The sequence below is a fragment of the Poecilia formosa genome, unplaced genomic scaffold (assembly GCF_000485575.1).
Source record: "Poecilia formosa unplaced genomic scaffold, Poecilia_formosa-5.1.2 Scaffold2, whole genome shotgun sequence".
NCBI lineage: Eukaryota > Metazoa > Chordata > Actinopteri > Cyprinodontiformes > Poeciliidae > Poecilia > Poecilia formosa.
Genome location: NW_006799941.1, coordinates 1,309,312 through 1,334,759, shown reverse-complemented (window position 1 = coordinate 1,334,759; position 25,448 = coordinate 1,309,312). Strand labels below are relative to the sequence as shown.

Sequence of the window (25,448 nt, the reverse complement as noted above, 5' to 3'; positions counted from 1 at the left end):
TTTTAGGTTAACCAGATTCTTTTTCACTTAAAGCTGATTCAACCTATTCTTCAATAACATTAGATTTTTAAAATTATTTGTCACATTTTTTGTTACAAATTAATAGCATCTAAAATATGACTGTTAAGGATGATTTTATTCCTTTCTGACAGTTCATGCCTTATGAGACACCAGGTGGAGCAAGACTCATATGCAAAGCGATTGTTTTAGTGAGACTGAGAGAGAACGCAGTTACCACACAGTTAGTGTCATTATTACAACACTCACAATGGTTGGCTGCTGGAATCCAAATAGCGCAAACTGTCTTGTCTTTTTTGTCCATCCAATCAGCAACTTTCTCTATTTTTTTGGTTCTTTGAAGACTCAGTTTGTTTGTCAGACAAATCAGGTATCAAGCTCTACAGTCCTAAATTTCAGATTTAAGTTGTAGAGCGAATGATCTTTGTTTTTCAAGTAAAGACCTTCTCCTTATCAAATGAAGAACAGAATTTAAAGCTTAACTTGCTAAATATTTGCAGGAACAACTTAATTTTGACTTCTTTAAAATGTTTTAAGTAAATGATGCATACCATAATGTCGAAAAATTCAGCATGACATAGATTTAGCAGAGAAAACATTATTGCCAAGATCATCTAATCTATTTGCAAATAAGTACATTTGGCAATAAAGTTCGGTCTGAATTTTGAATGAGAACTAGACACTATGTGTTTTAAAACAGCGATTTGAATAATTTGGACTTCAAAAAGCGCAGCGTCTGATATTTAGCTCAACTTGTCTTTGTTTAAAGAGAAAGGAAAGAAAGCCTAATCATGTAAAAATTACAAACTGCTACTTTAAAAGAAGAAATCTACAAGAATTAGATTTGATTAGCTCTAGTTCACAAACTTACATTTCTTTTTCAAAAATGTTAAGATTCCTGTAAATTGTTTTTGCTGAAAGATTTATTTGCCAGTTGTGCGCTCACAATAGAACAAGAACGTGCACAAAAATATGCAGTTACCCAACCATAATTTAAAATTTTAGTTTATCATTGGTTTCATCTGATTAAGCTTTACTTTCTTTACTTAATTTTTATTGTCATCATCAGTGACATCAGATTATAAAAAATGGGTCAAGCAAATCCATCACACGCAGCTGACGCAGAGGGAAGAGCGGGATTAGATTAATTTTGACTTCCTCTTACTGACAACCGGTAATTTCATGGGTTTACATGGCATAGCTTAAAATATAATGAAACAGAGTCTGATTTTTGCAAATTTAGCAACTTTTCAGGGTTGCCTTAAACCAGATAAATCAACACAGCAGGGTTTGTTCTGCTGCTGTGTTCTGTAGTCATGTGGACTACAGAAGTCTTTTGCTTAATTTTTCTTATGTAACTTGTTTGTTCTGAGCAGAGTACTTTAATGAAAGCACCAAATATAGAGCAAGTGGAAAGAAAATTGAATTCGTCATGACTGAATTCTGCACAGTGCCTGGGCTCAGAACCAGCACCAGAGGCTGAAATTGATTTACACTTGGGCTCGTTCTTAATAATCCTCTTGGAGAAGCAATCAAGTTAGCATTGTCGTGACGCCAGAGCTTCCCCTACATTACATCAGAGAGGATTACACATGGCCGCGCTGGTGAAAGAAATCCAAGGTTATGCTTCTGTCAGCCGAGGGAAACTCCAACTGCTGAGTCTCCCAAACCGTGGAGTTTAATCTCTGCTGAACTGAGACCTCCGATTATAGATAGATGTGATCTCAGTGGAAATGACTCTGCTCTTTTTTTTTTTATCACTCCCATTTCCTCCTCCCTGTCCCTTTTTTTGCATTTTCTATCTCTCATCTCTAAAAGCCCTCTTTATTTGAGACTTTAATACCAGTAAGTAGGATTATAACTCCATGCTATTCTGAAAACTCTCCCTGACCAAATGTTACTTTGACATTTCCCTGCCTGTGATGATGAATTTCAAAACAGATGTAATGTTCCTCATCAGTGAGGACTCTGTTGTTGAGTTTAAAAGATGTCAAAATACGAATTTGATATTCTGACATTTTCAGTATCTGTCGTACATCCAAATCTTGCATTTTTTGCCAAATTTCCTGCTGAAATGTAAACTGCAGGATATTTATGAGGATGATTAATTAGGAGGATTTAGTTTTTTTTTTTATACCATCAAACATATACTTACAGTCTCCTCATTTACTATCAACTCTGGTAAAGATTTGTACAAAGCCTTACAATGTGTTATTATTGAAGCAGCAGCAGATTTTGAAAAATCATTTTTTTAATTGACCTCCTACATTTGCTGTGCAACAAAATTTCATATTCAGAAAATGGAAAAGACAATATAATTAAAGTTACAGATATGTGACTCTTCTAAGTCAGGTAAAGACTGCAACAACACATCTTCTGACTAATACGTGCCTTTCTCTACAGTTATCAGAAAAGCTTAAAATGTCTAGTACTGTGAAAAATAAGATCGGATGGAAACCTAAATTTATCTTATTACTTGGTACAGTGAGGAGCAAGATAAAGGGGAAGTAAAAAAGACATGTTCAAAGCTCACTGAAAAATGGCATCTTTGGTTCTCTGACACTCCAAAACTGTTTATTTAAGAAGCCTTTATACATATATTTTCTACTGGCGCTAATAACTGTGGAATATGCTAGCAGGTTACACGATTAACCAAATACAAGAAATTAAAATTTATTCAAATAGGCATCAAGTTCAAACAAAATTAGCTTTATTTCAATCTAATTTCATTAGCCAGACCAAGTAAACAATCAACAATGGAAACATCACAATTTTCAGAAAAGAAAGCATAGCTGTGGAAAAGGACGTACGGAAGAGAAAATAATCCACTTGCTTGATCAAACGGTGTTAAGTTGGTCATAGTGGGAGATTCGTCCAACTTGATTCAGGATTTTTATTTCTACTCTTGTGTGATGGAGGAGACATGGGCACAGCTGGAGAGAGTGAGAAATCAATTTGTCTTGTCAGGGGAAACCTGAAGCCAGTCGCCCTTCAGTCATCAAGAAAACATTTTGAAAGCGACCTCTGACCAGGGCCTTCAGGTGAAGATTTTCATATCAACACTGACTCATTTCTGGGTTTGTGTGAAGGAGAAACGTTAGGACAGCTTCTTTCATTTGATCCCACATGTTTATGTGAGCTGTCCCTGCTCTGCGGTGATTTTGGTAAAAGACAAAGCAGAGGAACAGACCGAGTCTGAGCTCGATTACAGCAGTTGTCTGTCTGCCCCCAAGGATGGAAACAAATCTTCAATGAAGCAAGTTTCTCAGAGCAAAGAGACTCAATACAACAATGCAACTTCAGGCTAGTTTTATCCAATATTCATAGTTCATTGATGTTTGTTTACAAGATATTTTAAATTGTTATTTATATATGAATTTAAACTTTAGGGAACATTTTTACAAAACCAAAAAAACACTTTAGATTTATAATTATTTACAGTTTATTATGTAAATCAGTAATAAACTATATTACACAGTTTTATATATTTCTTTTTATAACTAAATGCTTTGTGCTGTTTGGGAATGTTTAATAAAAAATATTTACAGCGGTACAATACTGAAAAAAAATGCATTTTCATTTGAATACTCAGTAATGTCAGTGATCTCGTTTGTAAAAGCAGAAATTTTATATGATTTAAAACTCTAAGCTGCAAGGGTTATAATGGGTTTTATTTTGCTTGAAGTATGGTAGGGTTAGTTACACAAGGGTTCTTTGTTGCTGGAACAGCAATTGAGTCAAATCAAGTGTATTTATGTATCACAATTCAACGACAACATAACATAATACACCTAAATAACAACTTTACATTACAGTGGTAAAATAAAGAGAAGTACTATAAAAATGTATTTCAGTCTAGAATTAATCAATGTTTCACTTATTACAAATCAAAGGCAGCTCTAAATAAGTGGGCTAAATTAGTCTTGATTTCAAACACTCAAAGCCTACGTACATTAGGTATCACTATAACATATAACATGCTCATTTTGTGTGCTAGTGAAAGTAAAATAGCCTGTATTATGTAGGGTGGATATACATAATATGGAAATGTTTGTAATTTTAAAGAGAACCTACTTTTTTTGCCACGGAAATATAATTATGCATTAAATAAATACATTGCAACCAACTACGTTGAAAAAAAAAATTCCAGTTATTTTTGACTACTTTTGCTTTGATTTTATATTTATATCTTAGTATGTGATGGATCATTGCCTAAACTGCCATTAAATTACAAAGTTAGACAAGTTTAAGTGGTATCAATAAGTTTGAATTTAACTGTAAGGTTCAAAATAATTTCTATAACACCCATGGACTATTTACAATCTGAAGATTGAGTTACAGAACTGCGACCAACCAGCAAAAGTCTATCAGCTTTTGGATTTATGGATCTTAATCCCTTGTAGCTCTTGCTGCGGGCGAGCACATATTCCTGTAAGCTCTGTGTTAATCCAAAGTCCATTTATTTGTGTAAAATTGGAGTCCTGTCCAATGCTATTTATGATTTCTGTTGTTTGCTCATGTTTTGCATACTAAATTAACTTTTTATGCTCAAGCCATTGATATTTTTTTTCCTTTTTGTTCAGTTTCTGCAGTTGCTATTGTGTACATGATGTATGGGGCACAACACGTAAACGGGAGATAATTTTTAGCTCCTTAATGAGTCCACGAAACTTAGATGCACATTTACAGTGAGAAAAGCTAATAACAGCATCACTCCTTTTTTTATCTGTAGCAGAAAATAGTAAACAAGAAGTGTGGTATTTTTGGAATATAAAGTTATTGCTTAACATCTAATTAATTTATATGCATTTTATTTTCTTCCAAGGTCCCTACTGAGGCCTACATATCCCAGCTCTCCTGGCAGGACTCCCCTATTTATGCTGAAATGCAGCCAGAGAAGCGTCTGTCCCAGCAGGAGCCCCCCATCCCGGCTGTGGGTCAGCAACCTCTTCAGATCATGGACCTGTGGGAACAGTATTCTGATCCAGGCACAGGTAGATGCTATTATGTCAATAGCATTACCAAGGAGAGGTCATGGAAACCCCCTCGCCGGGCTCGTTCTCGGTGCACCAATCAGAGTCCAACACAGCAGGTACTTTCTGTTCCCTCTGAAGCCTTTTCTTTCCTTCTGCTGCTGAATGGGTCTTAAAGTGTGAAAAGGTTGGCAGGTTCTGAGCCAGATGAAAGTGTCTTCTCTTAAAGGAGAGTGCAGTGGAGTTCATGGTATGGAATAAAAGGCTAGGCTCATTTCCAGGTTTCTGTGGCTCGCCTGTACAAACACAAATGGGGACATTTTCAGTCACACAAGTCTGCATGTATACGCCTGTATGGTATTTTCTCCTTTTACTAAGGGCCAGGATTTAAAGATCTAGTTATTTTTATTGAAATGGTCTAGTTCTCAAGGTGAGACTCCTATATAACTTTAAGCATGACACATGGCTTCAAGCTTGCTTTCCTTCTTAATGTTAGTTAATTTATAATTTACTTTTTAAAATATGTATTTATCACTTTAAAAAAATTCCCTGAAAAACACGTTTTGCATGTTTGCATTGTCTTGTTTAAAGCTGAACTTCCACCACAGCAGTATGCTCAACGTTTTTGCAGCCTGTAACAAGTTAAGGATTGCTCTGTTTTTAGTTACATCAATCTTTCTATCAACTTTGACAAACTTCCCATATCTATAGCTTGATGCTGCAAACAACATTGTTACCAGTTGGCATGGGTGATAGTTTCATTTAGAGTTGTATGTTGGTTTAAAGTTGCTATTTGGGTCTCATGTGACCTGAGCACTTTATTTAACATGCTTGCTGTGTTAAATTGATTTAAACTTTTCCACTACTTTTTCCATGTTTGTTCTGTGATCTTGATGATGCTGTTTGCTCACTTATGTTCTCAAGAAAACCTCTCAGGCCTTCACAGAACATCTGGATCTACTCTAAGATTAACTTACACGCTTAGACTCTCTACTAATAAACAGACTTTTAAAGGCAACATGTTTCACTGGATTTTATTAACGGGTAAAAAAAAAAGAAAGTTGAAGGTGCTGAATGTAAATGTTGAGTACATAATTTTGCTTTTTAGTTTATGTTTTTTCTTCCCCAATGCTACTTTGCACCACCTTGTGTTGGTCTACTGCAAAAATTCCTATGAAACCTCTTCGGGTTTGTGGTTGTTAGAGACTAAATGTAAAAACTTTAAGAGCTATAAATTATTTCGCTGGGTAATATAGAGTGCAACTTTCTTCATCCGTGATGTTGGTCAAGCAGATGAGTAAACAGATACAGTGAGTTTTTTTTTTTTTACGTCATTGTGCTGGGTTTTATTTCTCTAAAAACTTGGATCCTTTTTTTGACAACTACTTCCTTCTTTGTGGTATCATCATAATTTATTTAAACTGTGATGTAGGGCGGGCATTTGTGGCTTTTTTAGCTTTTAAAACATTTTGCAGGTCATTGGCCAGAGGAAACAAAATCCACTGAGCAAAAGTTCTCCAAATGAAACAAACAAACAAACAAACAAACAAAAAAAACTCCCTTGTTTGCTTTGCAAGCAAAGGAGACTTTTGAGTCAATTAGAAAAAAATTCAGTTTATTCAAAAATATTAGCAAATAAGATTATTGGTGTCAAGCCAATGATTAATTTAAAAATGAAATCAACAGTTATATTTAAAGAAGATAATCCATGTTTTAAGATTTGTGTGTGTTTGTGTCATGCAGGGCAGTCCAGCACAGGCTCAGACGTTACCCCGGGACACCAGCCATCTGTCACTACCCCTCTCTAAGACGGGCAATGGAACTATGCACAGGGTAAATACTCTACTCTACTCTACGCCTCTTAAAGGTGGATCAAATGTAGCTGAACCACTTATGTGGAATTCAGTAGATTTATCTGAGACAGCTCAGCTTACATGAAATGTAAGGATTGTTTGTGTTTTACTGAGTCAGCTGCTGTGGCTTAAGTGGAAAGAACATGTGCTGTGGAGTGACTGCATTTGGTTTACCCGCACGTAAACACGTTTCAGTTTAAACAAAAGGCAAACATGTTTCCTCATTCTCTTCGTCTGTTGTGTAGAAACCTATTTCTTTCTCAGGTGTTGATTTGAGTTGTGGAGAGAACATGAATTTACAAGTGGAGATTAAAAGTTCACTGAATGGTTAGAAGAGTTTCAGACTAAAGTTATATATTCTCAGCAGCCTCCAAAATTATTTGCTGCTGAGAATATATAACAACTTAAGGATGTTGCAGAAATCCTAAAATGTATTTAGACTAATTTGGTTAATCCACAATCTTGATTTTTATTTTTTTTTTCATTATTTGAGTGTTTAAAGAGGGTATAAATGTGATGTTATACTAATGCCAATTACTCTTCAAAATGGAAAAGACAAGAGAACATTTCCTTGAAGTTTGCTACATAAATCTGGAAATGGCTGCAAGGAAATTGCTACTCGGAGCAAGATTTAGATCAAAACAATTCAAATTGTGACAGGCAAGTTGGAGCGATGAATGCTTTGCAGTTTATTTTACCATGCAGAGTGTGGAGAAAAAAATAAATGATGAAAATATCTCCATAAACTTTAGTGGACATAGAGGAGCATTTTCAACATTTCAGTAACTCTCCCATAACTACTTTTAATCACCAGTCCTCAAGATCTTCCTTTCCTCCACTTTTAGGTACTTTCCTTCTCCAACATACCTAAATCATATCAGCAAGTTTTAGCTCTGCAGAGGCCTGGTGATTAACCAGTCATTTGATTCATTTGTGTAGAAGCAGGGATGTATCTAAACATGGTAGGAAAGTAGATTTCAAGGTCTGGACATTAGATCTATCGACATGCCATCAATAAAAAAGAACTTCTCTGTTCTACCCTAATATATGTAAACGTATGAAATTAGCTTAAAGCCTGTAGGATTTTTATTGAAACTGTGTGCTGTCGTCAAACGAGACTTAGACCGAAGGTTTCCGCAAGGTAGCCTGGAAGTATTTATATTTTTACAACCAAATGCTCAGTGGAACGTGAACACAGAGGGAACAATTACTGCAGAATGTTACACGTCGAAAACTTGCAAAATCTCGCAGTTATATTTGCATTAGGAATGCACTTCCTCTGTAGACTCCTTCGCTACTAATTGTTGAAATCTGGTTGATTTGATCTGCGGTGACATCCACTGTTTAACATAGGAACTGCAGGAGATGCAGTATGCCTCAGATTTGAATATTCAAATCAAAGGGAAATTCTGCATGTCTGAAGTCTCTTTATCTGGTTGATAACTGTGTCCCCTAGCTTCACCCCACCAGGCCCAAATCCAATGAAAAACCTGTGTAAACTCAAGAAAAAGCATACAAAAAAAGAGCTAGGACTCTGGATGATCTGGAGCGATTGTGTCAGAGATCCATTTCTCTGTTAGTTGTAAACTGAACACAGGCCTATTGGCCACAGGAGTGTTAAGGGGTGCCAATAATAATATAGTATAGAATTTGGCATTCATATTGTTTTTATATTTTTCTTTTTAACAGGAGGTAGCTTTTAGAAAGGTGTTTAGTTATCTATTTATATTATGTTACGTTTTCCACCAGCTATTTACGTTTTTTTTTAATAAACCCTCAAAATGCCTTTTAATTAGTTGAATCAAAGCTACTCGTCACAAGGATGTTTGCTATAGTAAGAAAATGTGTTTATTTGTTTACCAAGTGAGTCAGTAGTGTGCGGATATACATTAATCTTTAATGATAATTAATTTGATTCTTTGGAAAAGTCTCTTGGCTTTTTATTTGCCAACTTAGTGCTCTTCCCTGAGAGCAAACATTACAAAATAATAATAAAGTTGCACAAAATGTTTAAGTGCAAGTAGCTGTGCTCTGTCATCTGTAAACAGAAACGGCACAAACCACACACACACACACACACACACACACACACACATGCACGACTGCCCACCTCTTTCATGTGAATCTTTTGTGTTTGTGTTTCAACACCAGCTCAGAAGCAAAGATAGAAAAAAAAAGAGAAATTAGACATTTTTAGAAGGCCTTTTACTGCCCTCTGACAGAGTTTTCAACATTAATTTTTTTGGTTAGAGCGTAGGGAGCTCATCATTGTCATGCATTATAACAACCTAATACAATGTGAGCTGGTGAAAAGGAGTCAGAGCCTTTAGAGCCACAAACAGGAAGACTAGTTGAGTACTTTAAACCTGCATCGTCAAAAGAAATTTAAGCCTTTTACCCCAAACTTCCCAGTGTCGTAAAACTGAACATCTTGATAACAAAGGGTTTTATCTCGCAGTCAAGCTTGTGTGTGTTTGAACTGATTAATCTATAGTTTTAAATGCTTGAAGAAAGCAGCCCATGACGGAAATTGATCCATTCACCAAATCGGTGATGACGTCTGCGACGTAAATCAACACAAGCTGCATGATCCAGATTGCCAGAGATAAGCATTTTGCGTCTGAATGGTGCCTTGCCTCAGCATTGCATCAGTGTTTCAAATTTAATGTTGTTCATCAAGAAAAGTGCACAGATGATCAAAGCAGTGGTTCCCCCCATCAAGTCAGCTTCAGTTCTGCTGACCTATATGTGTCGCTATTTATTCTGTGCTACATGACGTGTAATACGTAGTGCATACCTCATGGGTTTGTGAACCAGGTGTTACAACTACAATGACCCATATAACGTGCCAACATGAAGTGCTCTAAAGTCTAGATTTTTATCTATGGAAATACCTTTGCAACCTTTTTTGCTTTGACTTCTTAATCAGCTCATCTGTGCTAGCTTTCAGCTTGACTTATAGATGATCCCGGGCTGAACTGAGTAGAGGATGAATTGATCTTCAAAGAGCATAAAACTTCACCGACAACTGCAGTCGAGATCAGCGTGCTTTGTTTGATTTGTACAAACCAAGTGATTGACGTAAAGGCACAAATTAAAAAGTTTAGATACTCAAAGGATTTAGAGCTTTTAAATAAGTTTTAGAAATGCATCATTCATGTAATGGGTTTGGATTGGAAATGGTCATTAATAAAAAGAAGGTGACAACATTTTTTTATGACGTTAAGAATCTAATGTGAATTTTCCTTCAACATTAGGAAGAAACTTGGTTGCTTACTCACAAAGTAAACTCATAGCTAAAGAGTTGTAGGTTCAAAGTTTGTATGTTTCTTTGTCTATATAAGGGGTTTTAGACTTCAGACGTCCTCCTGCAGTCCAAAAGCATGTATGCTAGATTAATTAACACCTCTAAAAGTGTGTTTCCAATATTCCACCCTAAACCTCAGTCTGCTGTCGTGCGAATTTTCACCGCCGCTGCTGTCAGTTCTGTTTGCTGATGTTGAGCGTTGCCTGACCCGTTCCTGTGGTAGCTCACAGCTTTTTGAGAGTGCTGTTAGCAGAAAACAGCTTTTTCTCATAAAATTTAAAGGCTGTGACTTTCAGTAATTAAACTTTAAACAGTTATATGGTATAAAGTAATGCCAAAATTGCTCTGATTTGAAATATTTCGTATTTTCCTTTATGACGCTTCACCCCAAATTTTTATGTTAAAACCAGAAGTAACACCTCCCTACCTCAGCTGATTTCTTCCTATGTGACCTATTCTTACCCTGGTAGTCAGTGGAAAATGTGGGGAGTAAAGAAAGCTACTATTAGAAGACGTTGTTGAAGTCAAACTGTGGATTGAAAACTTCTTTTTGGTATTAACGTGCAATTTGTCTGGTTCTGCAAAGAATCTTTGTGGTATTGTTATAATAACAGAACTGCTGACTGAAAAAATAGCCTATATGATGAATAAAGAAAATCTAGGGTTTGGAATATATTTTATCTTTGAAGCAACTCCAGCATAATTTCTAAATAGTAAAACCATCAGTAGAATCTTTTTTTTTTCCATCCAAGTGAGGTTTACCAGTGATCATATACTGTAGGCAAGTGTGTTGGAAATATGTCCTGTGGAATGAGAGAAAGAGAGGAACCTCTTTAGCTAGACTTTATAATGATGGCTCAGTTATACGTTGGCCTATTGTTGCCTCCAGCGATGTGGAAGAAACAGTTTAGTAAAGCAAAGTGGACAAAACATTGGATAAAAAATTCATACAAATTCTGGAGGAAAACATCAAATCAGCTGTTCATCTAGAAAATTAATCCATCTCAATGAACTATAATCAAGGGGGCAGTCTTTAATGTTCCCCAAACATGCTGATTTATCTGATTAAAGATCTTATTTAACTCCATTATTTTTTGCTCAGTGAAGTTGTCTGTTGATTTTGTTGGAAAGCTGTCTTTAGAAGCTCTTTATGACATTTACCCGTCCCTCTCCTGCACACGTTTAACTGCTCTGCTTGCTTGTTTTCTAGTTTCCACTTACCCTGAAATGTGGTCGCACACCTGTGTCAGCTTAGTTCGACGCATGTAGGGTAGAGTTGATGGGACCAGGTGGTATTGGCACATAAACTTCACAGAATTGCTTAGTGTTTCCAAAAAAACCCATTTGGATCCTTTTATTCTAAATACTGAATCCTGTGATTTTTTTAATTTTTATTGCCTTTTCTGCCTCCCAGTCATCATGGTCCAGTTACTTGTTTTAAGACTCAATACGATTTTAGAAGTAGTAGTTTTAAAACTTTTAAGGCAGTCCCAGAGAAAAGTACTGGAGTCACTGAAGTTCTCTCCAGATGTAGAGTAAATAGAATTGCCCCACCCCCACATGTTGCTGCTTATCTGCAGCATCAAATCTGGCATGTATAGAAACACTTTTAATCACTAAAAGCCCAAACATCCGGGGTGTGGAAACTAAAGGAGCGCCACTTATCACTGTAGTTGTAGTAAAACCTATGTTAGCAAGCTAACTGAGCTTGGCTAACTGAGCAAACAGTTAGCCAAGCTAACACAGATTTTATCAACAATAAAATCTGTGTTGTTGAATAAGAAACAAAATGAGAAAAAAGCATAATATTCTAGGCATCTGTTTGTACTATATATTTTTGATATTTTTATGTATCATAATCGAAACAATAAAATAACATAAAATGTTTGTTTTTAGTTATGTGAATGTAACCATAATTATAAGCGTTTTCTGTTATTTATTAATTTTGTTTATTTTTTTATTAAAGTGCCAAACGCACTTCCATGACCTTTGTTTACGCTATTGATGTTCCAAACATTGAACTGGAAAATAAATTGTTTCAGAATAGTCCAGCTTTTTCATCCTTCAAGCTACTGCATTGCATCAGAAATAATATTTTTTTGTACAGTAAAATGCTTATAACATTTAAAGCCTCCTTTGTGTGAAACCTGCATCTTAACATTTCAATGTCAGCTCAGAGATAAAGGTTACAGCACTTATTCAGTCAGTTTGATGCATTTTAACTTAGTGTGGTTTTGCCTGTGCTGAACCATTCCTACTAACAGGCCACATAAAACTTAAAGCTTTTTCAGAAAATAGAAAAACTGATTAAACACAGAACTGGCTGAAGACCCAGTTTTTGAATAGGCTCTAGAACAGGAAGTTAAATTCTGAGAATTACTAATGCAACACATAGATATTTTGTTTGGTTTTAACTATCAGTTAAAGGTTGAAGCTTAAATTACAATCAGCCTTTTTCTCTTTCAATAAAGTAAGAGTTGTATGTTATAGCTCATGCAGACAGAAATAGTTGGACAGCGGTAAATGTGGCAACGTTGACTTGCTGTGATGATTCAGTTGAGCACACACCTTCCTGATCTGCTGTTGTACACGAGACTGACTGTGTGGGCTGATAAAGGCAGCTTCCCTCTTGAATGGGGAAGTAGATTCGAACTGGTGCGCAGAGAAGAGGTGCATGTTTTTTTTTTTTACATTCAGCGCTCGGACAAAAGGGCTGTCATGATATGAACCACAGGAGGCCGAGGAGGTAAAGTCGACAGATAACAAGCCACGGGGAACTCGAATTGACCTGAGCTGTGCGAGCAGCTGAGCAGTCATAATGAGCACCTTTGCTGTGAGTTTTCTTCTCTACGTTATTGCTGGTTTTGCTCTGCACTTACTGGGGTTTTACTGGCAGCACATGATGTGTCCTGCATACTGAGTTGGACTCGATCTGCTTGACTTGACTGCTTTGGAAATATCGTTTTCTCATATTGGGTTTTTATGTTCGGGGCAATAGTTGCTGACACCATTTCTCTGCAGCTGAACAGAAAAGCCTGAGCGCAACAGCTCTGAGTTAGAGAAAGAGCTTTGCTCTCTCACGCCTCAGTTACTGCCTCTCATTAACTTCAGATGAGTACAAACGAGTCATGGCGTCTGTGTGTGAACTCTTGGGATGGGTTACATTAGTCATAACTGGCAGCATGTTGGCAGCCCAGGGAGGTAGTTTTAAGAGGTGTTGTGAATTTAGATTCATATCTGATCTGAGCTTAAGTTTGTCAGCATCCTGTTTTTCACAAAAATATAAAACACACAAGTCTTTAGCAACTTTAATTTTTACAGAAACTGACAAAAAGGAACTGAAGATTAGATGCTACTTTATCTCCTTGTTTCAGAGGAAATGAATTTAAACTCTTAACTTTAAGTACATTGAACAAGCAGCTGTTAATCTTTGTTTTCTGTCATTGTCCTTCTGACTCTCCGTCTTTCTTTTCAGCTGTCGCCTGATTATGTCTTTGGCAGCCACCAAAGGAATACTGACAGCAGCTGGCAGATGAAGCAGGTACGATTTTTCTCTACCTGCTGCACTTTTTGCACCAGAGGTCATTTAAAGCATTTCTTCCTGGCTATAACCTTGGGACAAAATGTCAAAGACATAAGCTCCTTGTTCTAGTTTTACATATTTTCCCAGAACAACTGGATGCATTTGCTTAACAAAGCAAGACATCAAAATAACTTCAGTGACTTTGCTTCCCACTAGAAAAAATCCTGCTTGGTAATCAATGTTGTGCTAGTTCATCCATAAGCAAGAGCTACTTCTAAACTCAGTTCAGTACTGCATTTAAAAGACGTACACATTTTTTTTTCTCACTGTCTGACGTTAAATCAGACCAAACGTCTCTTGTTTTAGGTCAATTAGAATTACGAAAATTATTTCTATTTGTTAAATTCCTCAATCATGAGAGAGAAAATATATCACAAAGCTGTTATTGTGGTCAATATAAGATATTTACAGACAAAATGATTACGGTCTCCGTAAGCAATGAGGAAAAGATGCTGCTGAAGCTGGTAAGACAGAGTCATAATCCACACTCAAACTGTCCTGTACTGACATCGAGGAAGAACCCGTTACTCCAAAAGAAATAACAAAACGTACACACAGGGACAGAGACCTTCATTTTCGGAGACATGTCCAGTGGTCTTGTGAAACTAAAGAGAAAATGTTTTATCATAATACGATATTTTATTGTGCATCCTTTAACTGTCTTTCTCGGGATAACTAAAGTGTTTGAATTAAATAGAGCATCGCTACATTTGGGGAAAAAAGAGGGATGCTTGTACCATCATATAGGGGTGGCAGCATCTTGGTGTGGGGCTGTTTTGATGCTGGAAGATGACATCATGAGGAAATAATATTATGTGAAAATATTGAAGCTATTTCGAAAGACGGAGTAGGAATTAAAACCTAGGCATAGATTGGTCTTTCAAACGGACAGTAAGCATACAGCCAGAGTGATTACAAAGTGGCTTATGGACAACAAAGTCAGTGTTTTTGGAGTGGCCAGCACAAAGTCCTGATCTCAAGCCTATGGAGAGTTTGTGAGCAGATGTGAAAAGGGATGTGGGAGTGAGGCGGCCTACAAACCTGACTCGGTTACACCAATTCTGTCAGGAGGAACGGGCCAGAACTCCAGCTAACTAGTTTGTTGATGGAAACCATAAAGACTTGACCCAAATCACACAGTTCAAAGGAAGTGCTACCAAATACTGAAGAACTGTATGTAAACTTCTGATTTATTTCTTTGTTGTGCCATTTATCAAATAAACATATTGTTATTGTTGGATACATTTTATTCTCACCTAGTGTCCTCAAAGTGTAGTTTTATAATAGCTGGTTTTCCTAAACAGCTGCTCGCAAATATTTAACTGTTTTCACCAACAGAAAATAACATTTGGACTGAAAGTATCCATTAGGACTACATTTGTATCTGTGGTCGTCGTCATCTTATCGTCAAGTTAGCATAGGTAGAATTTGCCAGGAGGGAACATTTTATTCTATTTTTGGCTTTGAAACTGTTGTTGCACAATTGAAAACTCACAGTAGTAGTGAAAATGACAAAAAAAGAAAGTTTTAGTTGCCTTTGACAAAAGCACTCATTCACTGCACATTTTCTTGACAATTCTAAAGCCATAAAGACAACCCATGTTGTTGAGAGACACTAAAGCCGCAGCTTCTCTGTGTGTTTTTGCTTCATCTTCTGTCCAATAAGAAAAGGACAAAAAACAAAAAACAAACAAACAAACAAAAAAAAAAAACGGGGCAGCGTTGTTTACCCTAAAAAGCACACCTTTTTAAGTTACATCAAGATAACTTAAACATTCCCTCAGTGTTCCCCACTTAGATAACAATTCTTCAGTTCAAAGTTCTCAAAAGTACAAGCCCCACTTGTGAACACATTCATTTGTGGCTACCGTGCAAAAAGAGTCGACCTCCTTCACACATTTGTGAATATAGTGGTTACCTTAGCTGACGAGCCTTTAAGTTGTTTCCTTTTTTGTTTGCTTGCCTGGCTCTGTCAGTAGTCCTAATTGCTTTATTGAGTCTTATGGAGCTTAAAATTCTTCTCTTGAATATCAAAGACGTCTTTTAGATTTCTAAAAGACGTCAGTAAACCTTGGCTGTTTTACTGTAGAGAACATTAATGTAAAGCCAGCTATGCTGATTTGATTCTCAGTGATCAGCGTTTATGCATATTAAGGTGGTGAAACAGCAACTCCTGGTGTAAAAGAAAGGTTGTTACCCAAGCAGTTTCTACTGCAACATGTTGCGTCACGGTGGGGTGTGGGTGCTCTTGCTTTAAAGCCCTTTTTAAAGGCCTGCTCTTTGCAAAGCAGCAGATTTGGCTCTGAGAGTTAATCCTCCTTGTATGGAGAGATGCAAACATCAGTTGGGATCTTTAGGCTGATTGTTCTAACTGGGTTACGGAGATTGGGAACTTTAATAAGGCTTTAGATGCACAAAAGTAGAAGCCGTTTACACACTTATATGTTCTTATACGGGGCTGTATCTGTGACCGTTTTGCATTTAAAATAATTGCACTTTATATGTTTTCAAATTTTCAGATGCCATTTTAGTAGCCAATCGGAGAACTGAGAGGGTTTCCTTAAACTAATTAGAGAAGCTGCAATCTGTTTAGAACAGATAAAGTGCAGTTCATTTACACACCATAGTTTATTTTTACTGGGGAATTTTTCACCAAAAATTGTATTTGAGCATTTTAGTGAAGAAAAAAAAAATTGTTAATTGTTAAATGTTCAGAGTATGCATTTTACAATGACATTTTTTTTTCTTCTTTTATTTACCAAAACTGGCCAGTCTGGGTCAGTTTGCACCAGTTCTTTCTGATCTCATTGCCCGATCACAGTTGTACCACAAAACTTGCACCTTCTATGCTAGCAGTAGGACAACGATGTCACAAACAGCATGCAATGATATTCTGTAAAAACTGCAAATCCACTGATGATCAAAAGAAACAAAATGTTCTATCCCACATTTGGCAAAAATACATTATCATCATCTTCAGTACCCTAAGAGAAAGTGGAATATGCTGGTGTGTACAGTGTTCATTTATTCATATATTCAAACATGGTGGTGGTGTGATGGGGTTTGCTGATGCCAGACCTGGAGGAACTGCTGCCATAACTGATAAAAGCAATAATTTTGCTCTCCATCAGAAAATTGAAAAGGAATGTCAAACTCACTTTTGTTTTGCAACAGGACAGTGATTGAAAACACACCAGAAAGTCGACCTCTCGATGGATAACATAAAGTAATGAAGGCTTTGTGCTTGCTCAACATTAAGTCTGCTTGCTTGCTTAACATAAGTCCAAATGAGATCGCTGTGGTATGACCCTGAACATAAAAACCCTCCAGTGTGGCTGAATGAAACCAGCCCTACAAAGAAGAGCGCTCTGGTTTTGTTTGTCTGATATTAGTATTTCTTTGATGATCTGAAATGTTTAAATGTGAAAAAAAAACAGGTGCAGGTGCATCTTCACAGCAGCATAACGTCTTTTCAAACCACTTGTATTGAATCACCTGTTTGTTGTCTTTGCTGTGTCTTTTACATGACATTAACCATTTGCTGGTAAAGAACATTGAGCGAGACGTCTCCTCCGACACGTTGAGCACACCTGCGTTGACAAATACAGAAGAACAGTGCCATAATTCTGGATCCCAGCATGGCGCCAAGCAGCAGTTCAGCCACACGCAGTCTGTGATCCTGTCTGAGAACGGAAAGGTATTGCCCTCCATGCAAACACGGAAACATGTTCACACTCTCATCACCTGTGTGTGCGGTTCTTACACAGAGGAAATGATTATCGATTAATAAGCACGTAATTACCACGCAAAGCCAAATGCCTTCTGCACACAAACGCAGTTGAGCAAACAGCGCTGGTAATGCTCTCTTTACTTTCTGTGTCTGGTCCAGCAGCGCAGAGAATCCTCCTCCAATGTGACCAACATCATTGTCGAACCTCCTTCTCCAGAGAGCTCTCCGGACAGTGACGGAGGCACACCGGTGAGAAAACCTAAAATGTTCCTTGTGTGGATATGAATTCATGGGAAATGTTTTCGCTACAATAATTTCCCAAAGCAGCCACTTCCACATTCAGACTTGAATGTGGTAAATTTTAGCAGTCTTAACGATTGTCTATTATAATAATAATAATAATATAAGAGTAATGCACTCAGAAAACTTTCTAAATCAGCAATGTTTGAATGTATTTGCAGACTTTGTAAGGGGGAGGATCAGTAATAATTGCCTTGCCAGCGAGCAGATCCACTACTAACAACAGATATTTTATATTGTCTATAAAAAAAAAAAATACACCATTATTTTTGGGGGTTTCTGTTTAAAGTTACTTTATCTCACTAACAAGTCTCCCCATACTGCACTGAGCACTTACAGTATAGCTTCACAGACAGTATTTACTCTCTCGCATCCTAAACGGGGCCATACCGCAGTGGGAGATTTCACAGCAGCTCCCCTACTGCTATTTTTTGAATGATGCAACAGCCAAGTTAAATGGCTTCACTCAGGAGCCACTACATTACAGAGAGGGGGGAAAAAAAAAAAAACTCTCTGAGGAACTTCACTCATAACATTTAAACATGTCCTTAGAGCCTCTTCTAATTCCAGCTAAGTCCGCCTATTTTAGGTGATACCGTTTGTGTTTCAGGCTACGTCTGGATGAACATTGCAGTTTTTCATACCTATTAAACTCTTTGGCATGTTTTCCTAGGAGCTGGAAAAGGCAGGCCTCCTGAACAAGACAAAGATTGCAGAAGGAGGCAGGAAGCTGAGGTGAGGCTGCATGACGGAGAGATAAATGTGATATAACCCTGACACATTCTCCTCTGTTTGCACAATTTTTGATAAAAAAAAAAAGAAAAAAAAAAGATTTTTAAAAACACTTTAAAAAGTGAATTTTATTTTATTTTTTATTAAACTTAAGTAAAATTACTCAAAACCCTGTCAGACTTAGGATTACAGTGACCATTTTTATCAGTATATTTCTCTTGACTTGGTAATGTTAAGCAGCCCAGCCAGAACCTGATAGTAAATCTGTGGATGAAAATAAAGATTAGAGGCCAAATGTCTTGGAGCTCATTTCCAAAGTCAAATCTTTTATATACCATGATATCAAACACCATGCTAAATTACATACAAAAATGCTCAAATACTCATATATCTACCAGAGATATGAGTATTTAGGTGTAATTATAATGGAGCATACTATGTTCAGTATGCTCTGTTATGGCCAAGCATAACAGAGCATACTGTTATGCTTGGCCACACTCAGCAACAAAGGAATGTATTTGGAAAGTCAGAACATTTCTAGACAAATAGAGGAACAAAAAAAGAATAAAAATCCAGAGTTGATCTAGAATAACAAAAATGTGTTTTTGCAGAAAAAACTGGAGTCCTTCCTGGGTGGTGTTAGTTGGAAACAGTCTTGTTTTCTTCAAGGATCCAAAATCTCAGACACCGTCCAGCTGGGTGAGAGTTCGGACAAAATATGTTTTTGTTTGTTTTTGTCTATATTTTTTTCAGCAAGAATACTACAACTACAAGAAAAAACACAACAACTTGGTTTTAAAATAACAAACAGAGTTTGCTGGGAACATTTTGCACAAGCAGTTTATTGCATTTGTTTTGAATACAGAATCAGACTGTGTGGTGTAGAGTGTGTTAGGCCGTCTATTTGGATGGATATTGCAGCAATTAGCCAGTTGGCCTTGATTTAATTATTCGTTGGTCAGGTAATTCCACCATGATTTTAAGAAGTTACAGTTTTCAAACTGATAGACCTTCACTATATTTGATTGTCTTAATACAAGGTTCAGTGGGAGTTTTTTCATGTCTGTTCAAGACTTTATATTATAGATATTAATAACGTAGCTTCATTAGCATTACATTTCAGAGTTGCCTAAATACCAACATATTGTAAAATGGTGGCCTTTTTAGTTAGTTCTCATATCCTCTGTAAACTTTACTTCATTTTCCATCTTAAAGCCAGTTCTACATTCAATCAGTGTTGCCTTCTGCCTCCTTACACCTGATTACAATCTTGCATTATTACACCTCTATGTTTCATGTCTCTTCTCTGTGTCAGATTGGTTCTTGTCCTGAGGGAGATTTTCTTGCAGGTTTTAAATGTCACCACTTTTGAACACACCAGCTTTGAATATAGGGACATTATCAAGCAGCTGAAAACTTTGGTAACAGGCCAAGGGGATGATCTATTTGAATTAGGTTGGAAGCAGAATCACTCCTCAAACTTGTAGAGTATAGTTAGTTAGATAGTACATGTTTATTATGCATTCTGCGTAGCGATTCACAAAAATATTCACTGATGACCGGATTCTAGCAATTGTCAAGAACCCTGACCTGTGTCCAGTCAGCAGGAAACCATCCCTCCATCCGTCCTCTGGCTATTCTGCGTATTCTTGTAGGGTCATTGTGGAGTTGGTGGGGGTAATTGGCAAGGTACACCCTAGACCATTTGGACATATAAAAATAAATTTGTTTTCACATTAGTAGACATAAAAAACTCCATATCTAACAGCTTATCTTGTCCTTTAAATGCCTTTAACTCGTATCTGTCAGTGGGCGTGCTGGGTCCTTACAGGTTGGCAGCCTTTTATAAATTAGAGCATTAAGATACGTTTGAACGCTCTCTAAAATTTACAGAGTCCTGTTTTAGAAATGATAACCACACTCATAGTGCTAATTGATAATGTAAGAGCTTACAATAGTTCAAAATGTCATGTGATCTTTTCTTTTGAAATTACAGTAAAAAATAAATAAATAAACTGTCCTCCATCAACTTCTCTCTCAGACAGGTGGGGTGTCCTCACCTCTGCTCTTCATGCATCTTCTTACATTGCAGTTTTTAAGGAACAATAATGATTGCCTTAAATCTGTTTTGATAGATCAAGGAATTGTAATTGCTACACTTCTAGTGCCAAGTTGAAAGAAAAACTTCAATGTCTGCAGAGGCCTGAATTCCTCCTTGAAAGCTTTGAGTTTCACCTACTTTAATCTTAAAATGTCACTTGATCCCTGCATGTGTAAGACATAGTTGTAACTGTAGTAGTAATTTGTTTTTCCCCTCCGTCAATGAGTGCAAACATGGACTTTGTAATCTGCTTCTATTGCTAATCTAGCAGTTGCCCGTCACACTAAACTTAATTTTTGGTAAATCTCTCTGGTTTCTCACCTTACAACTAGAACCTGATAACTTTTGGGTCTCGTGTCATGAGCGTTGACATCTGAGATCACAGTAAAGCTGCTGAGTTCCTCTGGTTTTGTTTCTTTTTGTCTTTGCTTTAGTTCTGTTATTTACTAGTTCCCTCCATATATGGTGAAGTTGGGTCCACTCTGTAATAGTGCCTTTGCCTCTTTTCTGTGCATTAGCCTGCATTTGCTTCCTTTTTAAATGCTAATCCACACCAACGTCACATTAGAATATTAAAAGTACCACAAATTCAAAAGTTTCTTACTTTTTACAACACGTAACAAATACGAAACTAATTAATGTTATCTCTATTGATCAGGACATTAAGACGCAACAGTCCAGACTAATAAAACTTGTGCTAGACAGGAGTTGTGAGAAAAGCATAGATATGTGATAAAGATAACACAGACTGTGAAAAGTAGCGGAAAAAGTTCTCCCCTTAAATGTGAGGGGGAAAAAATACATGTATTAGAAACGTATTGGCTTGATTCTGGCATTGTAGACAAGAGAGAATTAACATATGATTTCTTAACATGTTAATCAAACTCAGAAACCAGGAAACAGCCGTCCAGAGAGCAGTGTGGACCTTAGAGGAGCAAAGCTGAACTGGGCCAACGACCTGTCCAGCAAGAAAAATGTCTTCAAGGTAACACACTAACCATGTGAAAATAGAGATTTCCAGGTGATTTATTCCAAAATAAACACTAGTAATGTAAGTTGGGCACTCTGACAGCAGATAAAAATGTAATTCCGGGAAGAAAACAGTCACTTCTGCAGGAAGGAAGTGAGAGTGACTTGATGATTCTTCAATGACCTAAAATTAGGGAAAAAAACAGTTTAACTGTTCCTTTCCAGAGAAATGTAGCTGAATCTGGCTGGGATTTCTGTCATTGGTGTTCTGTCATTTAAATCAAATCACTGTTTTCTAGAAACTTTTGTTTGTGTCTGTTTTAGCTCCGGACCATCACCGGCAACGAGTTCCTGCTGCAGTCAGACACAGACTCTCTGATCAGAGAGTGGTACAACACCATCAAGAATGTCATCGACAGGCTGGTGAGTTAAACACAGAGACAGAAACGTGAAGTTCCAACTCACCACTTCTCTGTTGGTGGCTGCAATGGTTTCCTGTTATATAAAAGTAGCTGCTTCAGTATATGAACATTAACATTCACATCCAGACTTCGGTCCACTTCAGCTTAGGGGTTGTGCTCACTTGTCATAGCATAAGATCGTGTTTAGAGATCAGTTTATATGCTGACATGTTTATTCGATTGTTATTTGATTGTTTTTAGGCTTTATTCAGTCTCTGCAGGTTTTCAGGTTTCACAAACATCTACTAGGTTCTGTTTCCTTTAGCAACTTGGTTCTGAACAACCACAAGGTAATACCAGTGTTTTGTGGTATCTTGTGAATTAAAATTAAAGACAGAACCATGCGACTTACACAAATGTTTCTCCTTTTGATTAAGGGGTCTTGGAAATGTCATCCAGATATGTAATTTAAAATAGGACTAGCTTAATGCCAAAGGTACAACATAACATTTGACAGAGCTCAAAGGAAGTCATGGTTTGACTTTTGGTACTGCTGATGCGATGCACATTGTGCACCCATAAAATCTCTCCAAGGAGCTGCATTAATCAGCCCACTCTTCCCATGCCAATATTTACTGCAGTAGTATGTGCTGGGGTCTCTGATGTGGAAAAGTGCACAGACCTCCAAATTGTACCCAGGCTTGGCTGTGCTTGTTGTTGGGAGATTGAAAGTTGCAGTTAGTTTTTCATGCTGCAGTTTTATTGCAAATAAACCTTTCTGGCTCCAAAACAATACTTTTTAGTGTTAAAAGGAGATAATTTGGGGACACGCCGTTTTTCTGGCTACACATGTGGAGCTGCTGCAGAGTAGAAATATTTTTAAGCACACTGTGGTCCATCTGTACTGAATATCCCTTCACCTGCTCATGTTCATGCTGCAGATAAGCTAAGGTAGAGATCTGCAGACTGTGACTATTTCGGTCAAGCTAGAACAAACACAATATGTATGGCGGTCTCGTTGTAGGCAGACAGCAGAGAAAGGTACTTGAAAACATTATAATTCTCACCTCCCATGAGGGATTCTGTCAACGTTCTTTTTATTGGGTTATTACTTTGATTTTGCTCGGAAAAGTTTGTCAGTTCTAATGTTGTGATGAGAAAATCTCTTTGCTGTGATATTTTAATACTTCCCATATTCAATTCCTCACTCAAATTCTCCTATTTTGTGTATTTTGTTTATGAAGTGTTCTAGGTGATTTTCTGAAGCATGAAATAGTGGGCATTCTGTAAAATTATTTTCTGACTTCATGTTTCATTCTCGGTTGCACTTAGCAGGAAAACACCTCTTACAAACAAGTCTGTCATAGCCTATGAGCGATTGATGATATTAATGGGATCATCGTCTGTGCCTGATCTGAACTTCAAAAGATTCAGACTTAGTTTCATCAAGTTTTCTCTTGTGGTTTAACTTTTTTTTTTTTTTTAAAGAAATCTGCATCTATTGGTAATGTTTAACTTCAGAGTGATTTTATTTCCTCAAAAGAACTCAAGGTGCCTCTCATAGCTGGACAGACAGATCTAATGAGCCTGGTTGTTCTTCTAAGCATCTTCTAAATCCAGAGGATCAAACAACTTGTTTATTAACAGACCACAGACAAGTTCAGGTGTCCATTATCAGATTTGTGTCTTTCCTTACAGGACTGTAAACTAATCTTTAACATTCCTATCTAAACTTTGCAAATTGCAGGTGTGTTTTTAAGTTAGATTTGGGGAATTCAATCTATCTAATATAACTGAACTTAACTTATATGGCAATGAGGAATGAAATTTCCCACTCCAGAGGTGCAAAGGAGACATTCTTTAAAATACTTGCAACGTTGATTACAGTAAAATTGAATCAATCTATTCAGGGGAGGTAAATATACCCGCTTTGGATTTTTACTTTAAAAAAGCTGGAAAACTATGTATTTTGCCTCCTCTTCACAATGACTTAATTTGCAAATGAATGTTAAATGAACTGAGCTCGAGGTTAAATGCCTTTCCCAGCAGAACATTGATATTAGACAAGAGGATGCTGGACTTTACCTTACAAAAAAAATACTTTGAAGTTTTTGGTCTAATATGATAAAAAGCCAAAAGAAAATTAAACATTCTTGAAAAACAAAAGAAAGATGTTTCATTTTCCAACCATTTCTTCATCAGGAGTTCTTCCGGCTTTCTGGACGTCTTTGAAAGCTTTTCTTTATTACTTTAGCTTGATAGAAATGCATAAATAAATTTGGGGTTTGTTTAAAAAATTTTGTACAGTCTTACTCAATGTCGACCTCCCTCTTCCTTCTGCAGGATCGGGAAAATCCGTTAGAAAACGTCCTCCAGTACTCTCTGAGGCGAGCTGGCAGCGTGGAGATGCTGGACCACAGCGGCGACGAGGACGACAGGAGAAATTCTCGTAAGTCGCGACCTCCTGTTGCCTCCGTCACTCCTGCCATTCCTCCCCGCCTCTCTGATTCACAGCCTCTCTCAGCATCATCGCTCTTTTCTCTGAACCTCCATGCAGGCTTCTTGCATCCCTCTATCCTGACTTCCATCATCTCCTCCATCAAGCCCACCTATTTCTTAGCTCAGCCCCCGTGGCAGATAATCCCACCGTCAGTCCTTGCTCACCTCCGTCGTCGCCCGGCTCTCCCGCTTTTCATTCTCACCACCATCCCCCCTCCTCTGTTCTCCTGGCCCGCAGCCGAACGCCCCGCACTGACCTCCTCTACCTTGTCTTCCCTCTCTGCTGCCTCCTGTTCTTCTCCCTGTGTAGTCCCTCGCTCTGTGTCTAACCTGGAAAACACGGAGAGGAAAAGAGTGAAGACCCGGTTGAAGAAGCTGATCCTGAAGAGACCTCCTCTGCAGGCTCTGCAGGAGAAAGGGCTCATTAAAGGTAAGATTTCTGTCTTAACGTCTAAGTACCAAGATGTTTATTCAAAAGTGTAGATGGAGAATCATAAATTAAGTGTTATTATAATACATTATTCTTAAAGCTGAATCACAAGATTATTTTTTTAAAGTTATGTAAAGAAATTGTGTGATTTAAGTGAAACAGATTAAAATTATGATGGCAGCCAGGAAGTGTCAGCATTTATCCGGCAGTGATGCCACATTCCCTGGTGATTTTGTGATGCAATTCTCCTGATCTGTTTAGTAAGTAACTTTTTTTCACACTAGTAACAAAACATAATTTATTCATCCTTCTTTAAGCTGCATTGGGCAGCAGTGTTATTTAAAATGTTCTTTATGAGCCATTTAATGAGCCGTGATTCAAATGCTTCAGGGGGAAAATACTTCGACACCTCGTCTAAGCTTTGTTTTCAAATGCTGGATGAAATAACATTTGAATTTTCAGAGAAATATCACAATGCCTGCTCTATAAATACAGAAATACATGCATTTCCTGTCAGATCTACTGGTGAAAACTTGGTCATTAGAGCCAGCT

The 25,448-nt window shown here is 37.3% G+C and overlaps 1 protein-coding gene across 6 annotated transcripts in view; it reads left to right on the top strand.

Annotated features, from left to right (window-relative positions):
* arhgap9 (Rho GTPase activating protein 9) overlaps positions 1–25,448 on the top strand; it is a 59,169-nt gene that overhangs the window by 17,520 nt on the left and 16,201 nt on the right. For 3 of the 6 annotated variants that reach the window (XM_007548678.2, XM_007548706.2, XM_007548688.2), the window contains exons 5-15: positions 4,844–5,110; positions 6,735–6,824; positions 13,627–13,692; positions 17,285–17,431; positions 17,624–17,713; positions 18,438–18,499; positions 19,108–19,195; positions 21,487–21,582; positions 21,891–21,989; positions 24,311–24,416; positions 24,777–24,896. In XM_007548678.2, the coding sequence (XP_007548740.1) occupies positions 4,844–5,110; positions 6,735–6,824; positions 13,627–13,692; positions 17,285–17,431; positions 17,624–17,713; positions 18,438–18,499; positions 19,108–19,195; positions 21,487–21,582; positions 21,891–21,989; positions 24,311–24,416; positions 24,777–24,896 (1,231 nt within the window). The remainder of the gene's footprint in view (positions 1–4,843; positions 5,111–6,734; positions 6,825–13,626; positions 13,693–17,284; positions 17,432–17,623; positions 17,714–18,437; positions 18,500–19,107; positions 19,196–21,486; positions 21,583–21,890; positions 21,990–24,310; positions 24,417–24,776; positions 24,897–25,448) is intronic. The other 3 variants (XM_007548698.2, XM_016670122.1, XM_016670126.1) reach the window with 3 other exon arrangements.